At 40.7% G+C, this 13,948-nt stretch overlaps 1 protein-coding gene across 1 annotated transcript in view; it reads left to right on the forward strand.

The window, feature by feature from the left end:
* The window catches only part of MCOLN2 (mucolipin 2), an 82,069-nt gene that overhangs the window by 37,680 nt on the left and 30,441 nt on the right, over positions 1-13,948 (forward strand). Inside the window, exons 5-7 of the mRNA XM_006831076.1 lie at positions 2,228-2,381; positions 11,527-11,611; positions 11,703-11,799. Coding sequence (XP_006831139.1) covers positions 2,228-2,381; positions 11,527-11,611; positions 11,703-11,799 — 336 coding nt within the window. The remainder of the gene's footprint in view (positions 1-2,227; positions 2,382-11,526; positions 11,612-11,702; positions 11,800-13,948) is intronic.

The following is a 13,948-nucleotide window of genomic DNA, read 5'->3' on the forward strand; positions in this document are numbered from 1 at the left end:
TATGAATCAAAATTGACTTGATGGCAACTAATAGCAGCAGGCAGGTATGAAAATTAAAGAAAGTTGTTATTGTTGTTGTTAAGTGCCGTGGGGTCAGTTCCGACTCATAGCGACCTTGTACAGGGTTTCCGAGGCTGTAAATCTTTACGGGAGTAGAAAGCCTCATCTTTCTCGCGCGGAACTGCTGGTAGTTTTGAACTGCTGACCTTGTGGTTCACATCCCGATTCATAACCACTACGCTACCAGAGCGCCTTAAATAAAGTGTTTAGAGAAAGATATATGTTATTCTTACTCATTTAATAAATAAATATTCTAGTACCTACTGTGTTGTGTACCAGGTATTGTTCTAGACACTAGAAGACAAAGTAAATAAATTGACAAAAATTCTGTCCTTTTTGAGTCTAATTCTAGTGGCAAGGACCAAACCAATGAAAAGGAGCTAAATGTATAGTATCAAATCCTGACTCACTAAAAACACCACCAAAAAAACTGGTGACATACAAGACTAAGTGTATAGTTTATAGTAATAAGGAAGATACTGTCTCAACAAATCTCAATGTTTGGGTGAGAAGGGCAAAGTCCAGATGTATATTTAAAGTGAATCTTTCCCTGGGGGAAGGACTTGATTAAAATTGGGAAATACTCATGATAGAATAGGTTAGGATTCTTTGACACAGCAAGGTGAGGGTTTGGGGGTTTTTCAAAAAGCCTTGGAGTTGTTATCAAACTAAATCTTCAAATAGATACTAAATCAGAAGTAGGTTTAAACAGATTTTTCAGATGTTACTGAACTGAATAATATTGTTCTGTGCAACTTTTAGATTCCTGGGTAAGAGCTGCTCGGGATTGTAATTAGTGAAATATGGATGTTGTTGTTGTTAAGTGCCATTGAATCGGTTCTGACCCATGGCGACCCTGTATAGGGTTTCCAAGGAGTGGCTGGTTGACCTTACAGTTCAAACAACTTTGCAGTTCAGTGCATTAACCCACAGCACCACACTGGGACTCAGAAACAAGGATAGTAAAAGCTTTGTAATGCAGAGTGTGAAAGACTAAAGTATATGAATGTGGACATTAGCTGTGGATTATGGCTAGGTAGCTCTGGTCAGTTCTCAATGGGAAAAAAGCAGGGGGAAAACTCGGGAGTGTGTGTGGGAGTGTGGGGGATGGGGGTGATGGGTGTTTGCATTTTCATGGAATGATGAGGGAATGCCTCATTAGAAAAGGTGTTGAGTTAAGACTTGAAGGAGTGAGCCATACTGGGGCTCCAGACAATGGGAATAGCAGAGGTTCTAGGCAAAAAAATGGGGTCGCTATGAGTCAGAATGATCTCGCTGGCACTAACAACAGTAACAAGGCAAAAGTATGCTTGGTGAGCTCCAGGAAATACCTAGAGGGTATTGTGGGCCAGCCTCCAGGTCGTTCCTGGAGGTTACCAAGCAGTTTTGCCTTGTTATTGTTGTTGTTAAGTGCCAGTGAGTTCATTGGCGGAGTCCTGGTGTGATGCTGTGGGTTAATGTGCCAGACTGCAAAGCTGTTTGAACTGCAAAGTCAGTAGTTCAAGCTCACCCGCTGCTCCTCGGAAACCCTATACAGGGGTTGCTGTGGGTCAGAACCGACTCCATGGCACTTAACAACAACAATAAATTGTGGGTAGGACAGTAGTCAGCAGTGAGATCAGAAAGATAAGGGCCTTGCCTTTGAGTGAGCTGGGGAATATTAGCATGTCTACTTTAGTTTTGAGTTATTTGATGCAGTGTGAAAATTACTTTGTGGTATTTTAATTTGGTGAGAATTCTTAGTGTGGTGGTGTAGGATCAACACTGGATTGTGAACCACAAGGTTGGCAGTTCAAACTCACCAGCCACTCCTTAGAAACCCTGTACAGGGTCGCTATGAGTTGAAACCAACTCAACTATACATTATAACATCAGCCGCATTGATGTGTTGTAGTTAATTGCCAGTGAGTCATTTCCAACTCATAGCAACCCTGTATAGGGTTTCCAAGGAGTGGCTGGTGAGTTTGAACTGCCAATCTTGTGGTTCAAACCAGCCTTGTGATGGAGTTCTTATCCAACAGACAACACTGGCGCTGCGGGCTAATGTGCTGGGCTGCTAAGTCGCTATGAGTCAGAACCGACTCAAAGACAGTTAACAACAATATATCCTATATGATAAAACTTTTTATCAAACTTTTAAAAGTCCATTGTGTGTTTTTATTTATAGTATCATCAGCTAAAGAACTTATCCCTGGGGACCTTTGGTTATGGAGAAAATGAAGACAATAAAATTGGCTTAAAAGTTTGTAAAAAGCATTATAAGAAAGGGACCATGCTTCCTTCTAATGAGACTCTGAATATTGACAGCGATGTTGAAAAAGGTAATTATTGATGATTTGACTGTTATCATTGCTGCGGTAAGAACAAAAATACCCCTGTGCATTGACAACCCAAATGGAACAAGTGTACTTTTTTGAGAACTATCCTTTTGATGTAGTCACTTTAACACTGACCTGCACAGCTTTGACTCAGGAAACAAATTATCTATCTGAAAAACAGGGTATCTTTAACGCAGTTTCAGGATTGTTGAGTTTGGGGTAACATAGGTGTTTTCTGTTTGCTTAGGTTTTCCTCCTATGAAGAAGTGCTTAGACTTTTTGAAAAAAAAAAATAAAAGGTCTGTATGTATTAAATAAAATAATGTATGCAAAAATGCTTTCAACACTTATTTGTCTTCATTGTAAAACATATAAATGTTCAAAAGTGAACTGTGATTAGCAACTCATTTTCTCTTTTAAGAAGATTGCTTAGCAAAAAGTTAATAGCTAATTAAGTAGATTTCCACCACTCTGCTAAGAATATAAAAGCACCCCATATGTAAATACTAAGGGTTTGATTTAAGACATATGGGGTTTTGTCATTCATCCAACAAACCTTTGGTGCATACCTGCCATACCCAAGACACTCCCTGCTTTCTGTACTGTTATTGCAAAGATTAATCAATATTGTCTCCTTAAGAAGCTAACAGTTCAGGAATGGAAGTTCTAGTAAGCGCAATGCCTTCAAGTTGGTTCCAACTCATAGTGACCCTAAAGGACACAGTAGAACTGCTCCATGGAGTTTCCAAGCCTGTCAGTATTTACAGACGCAGGTAGCTTCAGCTTTCTTCCACAGAATGGTTGGTGGGTTTGAAGTGCTGACCTTTCAGTTAGCAGCCTGATACTTAACCCACTGTGCCACCAGGGTTGTTTGAATTTGGAATCATTTCATTAAAATGAAAATATCCCACAGTTAATTTGACCTATTTTCTGTCATCTGATTTTAAGATACCTTGATAACACAACAGGAGAACACCTGTAAGACAGAAATTCTATTTGGTCTCCATAGAGTGCCTGTTCAGAAGCTCTTCATGAATAAATGTGTCCGATGCTCTTGGCTCCATCAGCAGCTTCTGAACCAGAGCCATCAGCGACTCATGCAGAATCTTCCTGCCAGATTTGGTCTTGGTTCTAGGGGATAAAGTGTTGGTAGTCTTATTGTTCTGGAGACTTCTGTAATCCTGAGTTTTGTTGTTACCTCTCTGACCTGTTGTTAGGTGTGGAGTCAGTTTCAACTCATAGTGATGCTGTGTATAACACCACAAAACACCGCCTGGTCCTGTGCCATGCTCACAATTGTTGCCGTGTTTGAGCCCTTTGTGACAGCCACTGTCAATCCTGTTCCTTGAGAGTCTTCTTTTTCACTGACCCTCTACTTGACCAAGCATGATATCCTCCTTCAAGGACTGGCTTCTCTTGATAGCATGTCCAAAGGATGTGAGGCAAAGTCTCACCATCCTCACCTATAAGCACAGGTACATTCTAGCTAGCTATATTTCTCCCAATAAGGATTTCTTCACCCTTCTGGTAGTCCACGGTATATTCAGTATTCTTTGCCAACACCATAATAGGTAGCCAGCCTACAGGGACAATCCTGTTTCAGTCTCAGTCTATACCTGGTGCCTTCAGCTGTGTTCCAGGAGCTCTGGTAGCATAGTGGTTACAAACCTGGTAGCATAGTGGCTGTGAACCGCAAGGTCAGCAGTTCAAAACTATCAACTCTTCCATGGGAGAAAGATGAGGCTTTCTGCTCTTGTAAAGATTTGCAGCCTTGGAAACCCTGTACAGGGTCACTATGAGTTGGAACCGACTCCACGGCACATCACTACCACCATCAGCTGTGTTCATCCCTGTGGGTGGTTCTTTTATAATACCTTAGATAGGAGCCTGTGATAGGTGAGGCTGAAAGCTTGTCTAATAACCCTCAGCTTCCGGTAAGCTATTGGCCCCTTGCCATTTAAAACTGGGCAACTTGATCCATTAAATGACTGTTTTCCTGTCATTCATATGTTGTTTTTCTCAGTTAACTTTCTGGAAAAATCAAAGAAATCTCACCAAAGTCAACACAGGTGAATAGGTAAGACAGACAGTGCCAGAAAACAGGTTTGATTTCCTGACCGTGGGACAAAGGTGCCCTGTTCCTTTCCTTTCAATTAGAATATGGAATTGTTTCAAATAAATAGAACTTGATTATTAATTTGACTTTATTGTTGTTGATTCGGTTCTGACCCATAGCGATCCTATATAGGGTTTCTGAGGAGTGGCTGGTGAGCTTTCAGCCGCCGACCTTGTGGTTCAAACCAACTTTGCATTCCAGTGCATTAACCCACAGTGCCACACCAGGACTCCAAAATGCTGACAGCACCTGACATTCCCAGGTGGTCGCCACCCAAGTACTCACCAGGCTCGATCCTGCTTAACTTCTGAGATCTGAAGAGATCAGGCATATTCAGGGTGGTAGAGACTGCTAACCAGGTTAAATGTATTCCTTGACTTATTAGATATAGCTTATAGAGAGTCTTTTGATATATCCATTCACAAGACATAAAAATATTTCTTGTCTTGGACATATTTAAGGATGTCCTCTGGTACTGTAGTGGTTACAAATTGGGCTGTGAACCTTCAGGTCAGCAGTTCGAAACTAGCAGCTGTTTCGCAGGAGAAAGATGAGGCTTTCTGCTCCTGTAAAGATTTACAGCCTCAGAAACCCTGTACAGGGTCGCTATGAGTGGGAACAGACTCCACGGCATGTAACTACCACCACCACCACAGATGATTTAAATAGGAATTGAGTTGTTACAGCTTATACTTTATAACCAAAAGATTGACAGTTCAAACCCACTAGCCACTGCCAGAGAGAAAAATGAGGCAGTCTATTTCTATAAAGATTTATAAGTTAAAAAAAAAAAAATTACAGTCTTGGATACCCTATGGAGCAGTTCTACACTGTCTAATAAGGTTGTAAGGAGTCATAATCAACTAGATGACAGTGGCATTGGTTCTAAAGGAGTCCTACTGGTTCGGTGGTTAAAGTGGTTGATTGCTAACCAAGAGGTCAATTGTTCGAACCCACCAGCTGCTCTAGGGGAGAACAATGAGGTAGTCTGCTTTCATTAAAGACTTACAACCTTGGAAATCCTATGGGGCAATGCTACTTTGTGCTGTAGGGTTGCTATGAGTCGGAATTAACTCCACAGCAATGGATTTCATTGTTTAGGTTGGGTTCTAAATGAACTACTCATGAATCTTGCATTATCTATACCAGTTAGACTCAAAGCCGTTTGAACTGCAAGGTCGGTGGTTCAAGCTCACCAGCTGCTCCTTGGAAACCCTATACAGGGTGACTATGGGTCAGAATAGACTCTATACACTTACCAACAACAACAATACCAGTTAGAGAGTCATCCTCCAGTGTGCTGAATGAAGAGGTCTATCTGAATGTCCTGCTTTCTCAGTGGGTTGTTAGTTAGCAGTATAACTTTTGTGCAAATCAAGCCGAGTGTGTCTCTTAATTCATTATGTGGACATATCCCTCTAATTCCTGCCACCAAGCTCAGCCTCATAGGAAGGAGTCTATGAATCCTGTTAAAGAAGATAGTTTTATCAGCATTTTAGTGGTTATCATTCGGATCCAGGGTTTTGCTTACTGTAGCATATTTTAAACAATTTCTTCTATTCTCCCTTTAAGAGTTTCTTGACATCTCTCCATTTCATCATTTTCCCTGGTGTTTTAAAAACACAGTGTTCTCTCACAATGCGCCTGGTAGATTCAAACCGCTGGCCTTGCAGTTAGCAGCACAGTTCACAATCCACTACACTACCAAGGCTCCTTTGTTGTTTCATTTGCTAGAATAATCTGCTCTGTGAAATCCACCGAGTTTTGCCACTTACTCTAGATATCAGTTGTTTGAGGTTTGATGTTTTCCTTAGTGCTTGAAACCCTCCTTGTCTTATTTCATCCTTATTTTTAAATCTCAGTTTGTAGGTTTTGCAGCCACTAGGAGTTTAGCAGACTCAGTAAAAATGACTATAGTTTAAAGACTACAAGAGTTTTAAGTTTAGATAAAGAGTAACCATCATTTCAAAAAAAATCAGTACAAAAATTGACAATATCTATTTTTATAAGGCAAAATTTACATATAGTGATAATTAACAAACAAAATATTCTCTCTCTCTAAATCTAAGATTCATTACCAGGGCAAGGAGTTTTTCTTCATTCATGCCAACAAACTGCCCTGGAATCCTACTGAAATTCCTTAGCTCTAAGGTGATGATTGCTCATCTGTCTTGTTAAAAGGCTCCAAGCCTCCTCCTCCTCCTCCTCCTCTTCTTCATCCTCTTCCTCCTCCTCAGCCTCGCTCAGCCTAGGGATGACCTAGCTTCCTGGTTCACTGGAGAACAAAGAATAGAGGCAACCTCATCTTGCCGCCACATCTTTCAAGCTCTTTGCATATAGCTTCTTTCCACTGCTTTCCATTCTCACGAAAGAAGTCCAAAGGAAAAGCCAACAGTTGCCATCAAAACAAGATAGAAATAATACAGAGTATCCAAGCAGCACTGAAGAAATTGACAAAAAAGGATCTGGAATTGATGGAATTCAAGTGGACATGTTTTAGCAAACTGATGTAGCACTGGAGATGTTCACTCATGCCTGCCAAGAAATTTAGAAGACAGCTATATGACCAACCAATTGGAAGACATCCATATTTGTGCCTGTTCTAGAGAAAAGTAGTGGAATGGAACATGGAAAGCATTTAATATCACATGCAAGATAGGTCAGCTGTCAACATATCAAAAGTGTGTGAGATGATGTCTTGTCATCCTTCCTCCTAAGAAGCAGAGTGATTATTCTTCCAGGACAGCTTTGTTGGTGCTTCTGGCCTTCTGTAATATATTCAATATTCTTCACCTAGGACTTCAATTCTCACATCACTAAGCTTTCACATGATTATGAGACAATTGAGAGCACTTTGGCCTGGGTGTGGCCTGCCTTACTCTTTTCTGAATTTGAACCCCCCCCCCCCCCCATTCTCCCAACAACTGATTTTGGCCCCCATACAGGTGCCAAATATTCATAAATAAGTGCTTCAAAATTCACATTCTTTACAATGTTTCCCATACTTTGTTACAACACACACATTCTAATACTTTTGCATAATAAATAAAACGTCTTTCTGATGTTCTTAAAAAAAAAAAGCCAACAGTTAGAACTTCTGAGCACCTGGTCTCATCCCTTTCTCCTTCTGAGGAACCACCTCTTTTCTCTCTGGCATCAATATGCTAATGATATACAACTTTACATCTCTACTCTGAATTCTCCCCTGGGCTCTTTTTACTTGTTTTTTTGTTTTGCTTTGTTTTACCCAGAGCACTTGCCTGAAGGTACATATTTTTGTTGTTAAGTGCCATTGAATTAGTTCTGACTCACATGGACCCTGTACAGGATTTCCAAGGAGCAATTGGTTGGTTTCAACTGCCCACCTTGTGTTTCTCAGTCCAGTGCTGATCCTATGGTGCCACATCAGGAGTCCAAATTTACATACAACTCATCCTTTTTCCTCCCTCAGGTTTCAGGTCAAATGCTGTCATAACCTCAAAGCCCTTCTCTGACCACTTTGCCTAAAGTAGGGATACCCCACCTATGTTGTTGTTGTTAAGTGCAGTTGAGTTGGTTCTGACTCATACCAACCCTGTCTAGGGTTTTCAAGGAGTGACAGGTAAGCTTGAACAGCCAGCCTTGCTGTTCAAACTGTGCTTGCAGTCCAGTACTTGTCCTATAGTGCCATACCAACACGCTGCCCATATATTGTCCTTATTCACGTTCCCCTATCTTCACAGTTCTTCTCCCAATGTGAAATCATACTTTTGCTTACTGTTTCTCTCCCACACTAGAATGTAAAAGCCCTACAAAGGTACTGACCTTATCTATTGTGTCCATTGCTTTACCTTCAGTACCTAGCACAGAGCTTGGCCCATAAGGGCTCTTAGCAAATATTTACTGAATGAATGAATGACTTCGGGAAGGGGTCTCGACCTTTTGATGTTCTGAAATATGTACTCAGACATCAGCCTCATAAGCGTACTGTGTAAAGCTCAGGCTCTGGAGCCAGATACACGTGGATTTAAATTCTGGATTGTCACCAGCTAGCTGTATGACTTGGGGAAGTTTCTTTACCTCTCTGTTCCTTGTTTTCTTCATCTGTAAAATGGCAGCAATAGTACTTATTTCACAAAGTTGTTTGGAGAATTAAATAGGATACCTTAAATTGTTGGTGTTGTTGTTGTTAGGTGCCATTGAATCTGCACTGACTCATAGCGACCCTATGCACAGCAGACCAAAACACTGCCTGATCCTGGGCCAGCCTCACTACTGTTGCCACGCTTGAATCTATCGATGCCACCACCTGGCCAATCCATCTCGTTGAGGGTCTTCCTCTTTTTTCTGACCCTCCACCTTACCAAACATGATATCCTTCTCCAGTGACTGGTCCCTCCTGACAATATGTTCAAAGTATGAGAGATGAAGTTTGGCCATCCTGGCCTCCAAGGATCACTCTGGCTGCACTTCTTCCATAACGTATCTGTTGATTCCTTTGGCAGTCTATGGCACTTTCAGTATTCTCCTCCAACACCATAACTCTAAGGCATCAATTCTTCTATAGTCTTCCTTATTCACTGTCCAGCTTTTGCATGCATATGAGGTTATTGAAAATACCATGGCTTGGGTCAGGCGTACCTTAGTCCTCAAGCTGACATCTTTGCTCTTCAACAATTAGAGGACATATAAATTCCATAGTACAATATCCAGTACAGAAAATGGTAAAGACATTGATATTTCATACTAAACCATAATACTCTCAATTGCTCAAGACTCAAATTTGAATTTTTTGTTTTATTACCACTGCTTCCACCATAATCCCATAAGAGAGTCTGTACAGTTTTGCTATTTTTATGATCGCCAGATTTCTCCTTTTTCAGAGAGCACGTTTCTCTTGGTTAACTTCTCTGTCGGTGTCAATCAAAGTTCAGTCAGGAAAGCCAACACTAAATTGTTTCTTGATGCTAGTATTTCATTTGCCAAACAGAGCGACACATTTCCTCTGAAATCTGCCTTCCGATTTTATTGTGCCTGTTGAGTTGCCTCTTGAACTCTGTGCACCCAGTTTGGGCCATGAAAGCCCAATTTTCATATTGGGGTATAATTTGAGTGCCAACTGTGTGCTAGGCAAAGAGTGTTTAACAGTATGCACTGTGTGTTTGCCTTCAAAGATCTTCAAGTCTAGTTGAAGGGATAGATAAATGAATAGAGAATTCCAATTGTGGGGTAGAAAAAAAAAACACTTAAAAGAATTTGCCTACTAAGATTTCTTGAGCACCTACAGAGTGCCAAGAAATCTTAGTATTTCTTAGTATTCTGTATTCTAACTCAGTGACCCAGTAGCAGAGGAGAACTGTCCCCGTAGGGTTTCTAATCCCCATAGTAGTTACGAATCAGGCTGCTAACCTCAAGGACTGTAAATCTTTACGGAAATCTTTACAGAAGCAGGCAGCCTCATCTTTCTCTCACTGACCAAGTGGCTGGTGGGTGGATTTTGCCCCAATGTCTCCATTTTTAAGGTAGCATGAAGGAGAAGCAACACCTGTGTGAGAGTCAGCTCTGTCCTGTGTCTCTCTGACCTTGGGAGGTATTCACCTTGTCTAGACCACCTCTTGTGTCCTGCCCTGTTCAAGTGCTTGGGGTTACAAAATAATTAAAGCTAATTTTCATGTGCGTCTCTAAGAATCATTCCTTTATAAATTGCAGCTCATAATTTGTTTTATTTGAATATAAGCAAAGCTCTTTTCCTTTTATTATGAGAGACCGTTAGAGGATAATGGAAAAATAGCACAAAAATGTACTGTGCGTACTTCAGATTTCCCAAATGTTAACATTTTACAACATTTGTTTTATCATTTTTCTTATGCATTTCTTCAAGACAAAGGCATTCACCTGCCTAACAGTATACAGCCCTAGTGTGGCACTGTAGGATAAGTACTAGATTACAAGGTCAGTTTGAACCGTAGGTTCTGCATTTCAAACTCACCAGCTGCTCCTGGAAAACCCTACACAAGGTCACTATGAGTCAGAACCAACTCCATGGCACTTAACAACAACATTTTACCACATTTGTTTAACAATGTTCTTATGTATTTATTCAAAACAAAGACATTTGCTGGCATAACCAGTACCCAATGTATAAACTTTGAAACAACATTGTAACCTATAAAACCTATTCACCGTTTGTTGATTGTCCTAATGTTCTTTATTAGGATGTAGCAGCTGCTGTTCATTTGTTGCTGTTGCTGTGGTGCTGATGGTGGTGGTTCAGGATTCCACCTATGACCACACATTGCTTGTATTTATCATATATCTTTGTTGTGGAGTCCTGGTGTGGTGCTGTAGGATAAGCACTGTACTGCTGGCCAGAAAGATAGCAGTTCAAACTCACCAGCCACTCCTTGGAAATCCTATACAGGATTTCTCTTAATCAAAATGGACTCAACGGCACTTAACAACAACAACATCTTGATGCTGTTGAATCAATTTTTGATTCATAGTGAACCCATGTAACCGAGTGGATCCACCTACAGGGTTTTCAAGGCGGTGGTCTTCATGGAAGCAGATCACCAAATCGTTCTTCCAACAAGCTTTTGGGTGGGTTCGAACCACTGACCTTTCAATTAGCAGCTCAAGGCTTAAACTTTGTACTACCAGGATTCCTTCATGTTTTATGCCTCTAATCAGGAGCAAAACTAGCATTCTTTTTACTTTTATGATTTTGACATTGTTGAAGAGTAGAATGACCCTCACTTTGGGTTTGCCTGTTCCTTCATGAGATCATGCATGTATGGCGCTAATATGAGTACTGCACAAGTCATGTTCTCAGTGAATCATATCAAGGGGCACATGATGTCTGTTTATTTCATTACTGGTGATGCTGACTTCCATTGTAACTGTAAACTTACTATGATTCCCATTGTAAGTAATAAGTATCTTGAGAGGAGAAACTTTGAAACTGTATATATCCTGCCTCTTAGAAGTTTTTGCGTACTAGTTTTAATGTCTGATTCTTGCCTGAAACAATCTTATGTTCTTTCATTGCCCCAGAGTGTATCCACTTAGACCTTCAAGTCCTCACCAAGAACTCTCAGGACTGGAAGAACTCCTCATTCTTCAGACTGGAATTTTATAGGTATGTCAGTCTTTAAGTCTCCTATCCCAAATGAGAAGGGAGTAATGTGGTAGACTATGACTATTCAATGCCTCCTGATATGTTTCTTTAGGCTCTTAAAAGTTGACATCTCCTTTCACCTCAAAGGCATTGACCTTCAGACGATTCGTTCCCGTGAGTTACCAGACTGCTATATCTTTCAGAATAAGGTAATTGTTTTTGTTTTACTATTAAGGAGCTCTGGTAGTGTAGTAGTTACGAATCGGGCTGCGAACCGCAAGGTCAGCAGTTCGAAACTACCAGCTGTTCTGTGGGAGAAAGATGAGACTTTCTGCTCCTGTAAAGATTTACAGCCTCGGAAACCCTGTACAGGGTCGCTATGAGTCGGAACCAACTCCCTGGCACATAACAACAACATTATCTTTCTCTTTGCTGTTTGTAGATGCAGAATGTAAAGCACACCAGCCTACAGATGTATTATTACATGCAGTTGTCATTAAAATTGTTTTAATGACACTTCATAGCCCTGAGGATCCAAAGATAATTAACTTCTGTAAATGAATATGCGTTGCTATGAGTCTGACTCAGTGACACTTAGTAGCAACACATATATAGAGAGAGTTTCTAAGGAGTGGCTGGTAAGTTTGAACCACTGACCTTGTGGTTCAAACTAACCCTATGGTCAAGTGCTTATCCTGCAGTGCCACACCAGGAGTCTCTCTCTCTATAGATAGATAGATAGATTACTTGTCAGAACTGTTTTATATATCAGTAATGTGTTTGGCGCTGTGGGTTAATGTGCCAGACTGCAAAGCTGTTTGAACTGTAAGGTCGGTGGTTCAAGTTCACCAGCTGCTCCTCAGAAACCTTATACAGGGTCACTATGGGTCGGAACCAACTCCACAGAACTTAATAACAACAATGTGCAGTACAAGAGACTTCACTTTGTGGGGAGAGTGATAAAGCTTTATTTATTAATGTTTAATGAGGGGCTAAACTGAATGCTAAGCTATAATTGTACCTAAGCATCTTTTAAGCAATTCAGAAGGGTACTTCATTTGACAACATTCCATAAATAATAAAGAGAAGTCCCTACTATGCGCCACATATTTTGTTGTGCCCTAGAGAAACACATGCACCACAACCGTGGGCTCAAGCATACCAGAGATCACGCACATGGCATAGAACCAGGTATGTGCTGTTATACTTAGGCTGCAGTGAGCCAGAGCCCACTGAAAGGAAACTAACAACAGCAACAGAGAAACAGCAGCCCTTAGGAGAGTACTTCATTGGCTAGAGGAGGGTAGACATGTGTTCACTTGAGTGAGAGGGAAGACAATATACAAGAAGAGAGAGACTGGCAGAAGAACAATGAAGATGGGGAAGACACAGGGAAGAGAGCAAGAGTTAAAGGGAGTAGAGGTAAATACTGTTACACAAAGTAATTACAAGTTGTCATGCTGTAGTATGACAATTTGTAATTACTTACAAATTACACATAGTAATCATGCTAAAGAATGATTTCAGCAAATACAAGCATGATAAATCACCACAGGGCAGCAAGAGGAACACAGAAATGATCTGGATGAACAAGGAGAGAGGCAAGAAAGGCGAATGGAGGAGTGAGGTCAGCAGTAGCATAATCATTTATGGCTTTATGGGACGTGGTAAACAGTGTAGATTTTTTTAAATGGCCTTTTTTTCCTTTTCTTTTTTATCTGCTTTAAAATGGTGTCTACATGGCCTAGACAACTTGCACTTGACTAATCTAAAGGTTGATAGTGTGAATCTACCAGTGGTATCACAAAAGAGAGGTCTGGTGATCTCTGTCCATAAAGATTACATGAAACAAACCCCAGGGAGCATTTCTAATCGGTAACACCGTGAGTTCCAATCAACTCAGTGGCAGTGAGTTTGGGGCATTTTGGTTTTTATTTACTGCATTATAAAAACTTGAGAGAAGTATTTTAGGGCCTCTCCATGAGGAATTAGCTATCGTGAGAGTTGAGGTATTGCAGGGATACGATCCTAGCTTATAGGTATAAAAACGAGAGATCCATTGTTTAATTCTTAAAATTCTGATTTGGTTGTGATGAAAGTGTTGGAGTAAACAGTATATGCTCTGTGTTCAAAGACACTCAGGCACAAGTGGGTTTGACCACAGGTCACTTGAACATTCATAATGTGAATTTCATAATGTGTTCGCCCTCAAAACCACTTAGCAGGGAGGGGAGAGTAGTTCCCTGGCTAGAGGGTAGACACATGTTAGCTCAGGTGACAGGGAAGGCAATATATAAGAATGGGTAGGGCAATATACAGGAAAGGGAGGGTGGCAGAAAAATAATGACTAGGTGAAGA

This window comes from Chrysochloris asiatica, unplaced genomic scaffold (assembly GCF_000296735.1).
Source record: "Chrysochloris asiatica unplaced genomic scaffold, ChrAsi1.0 scaffold00002, whole genome shotgun sequence".
NCBI lineage: Eukaryota > Metazoa > Chordata > Mammalia > Afrosoricida > Chrysochloridae > Chrysochloris > Chrysochloris asiatica.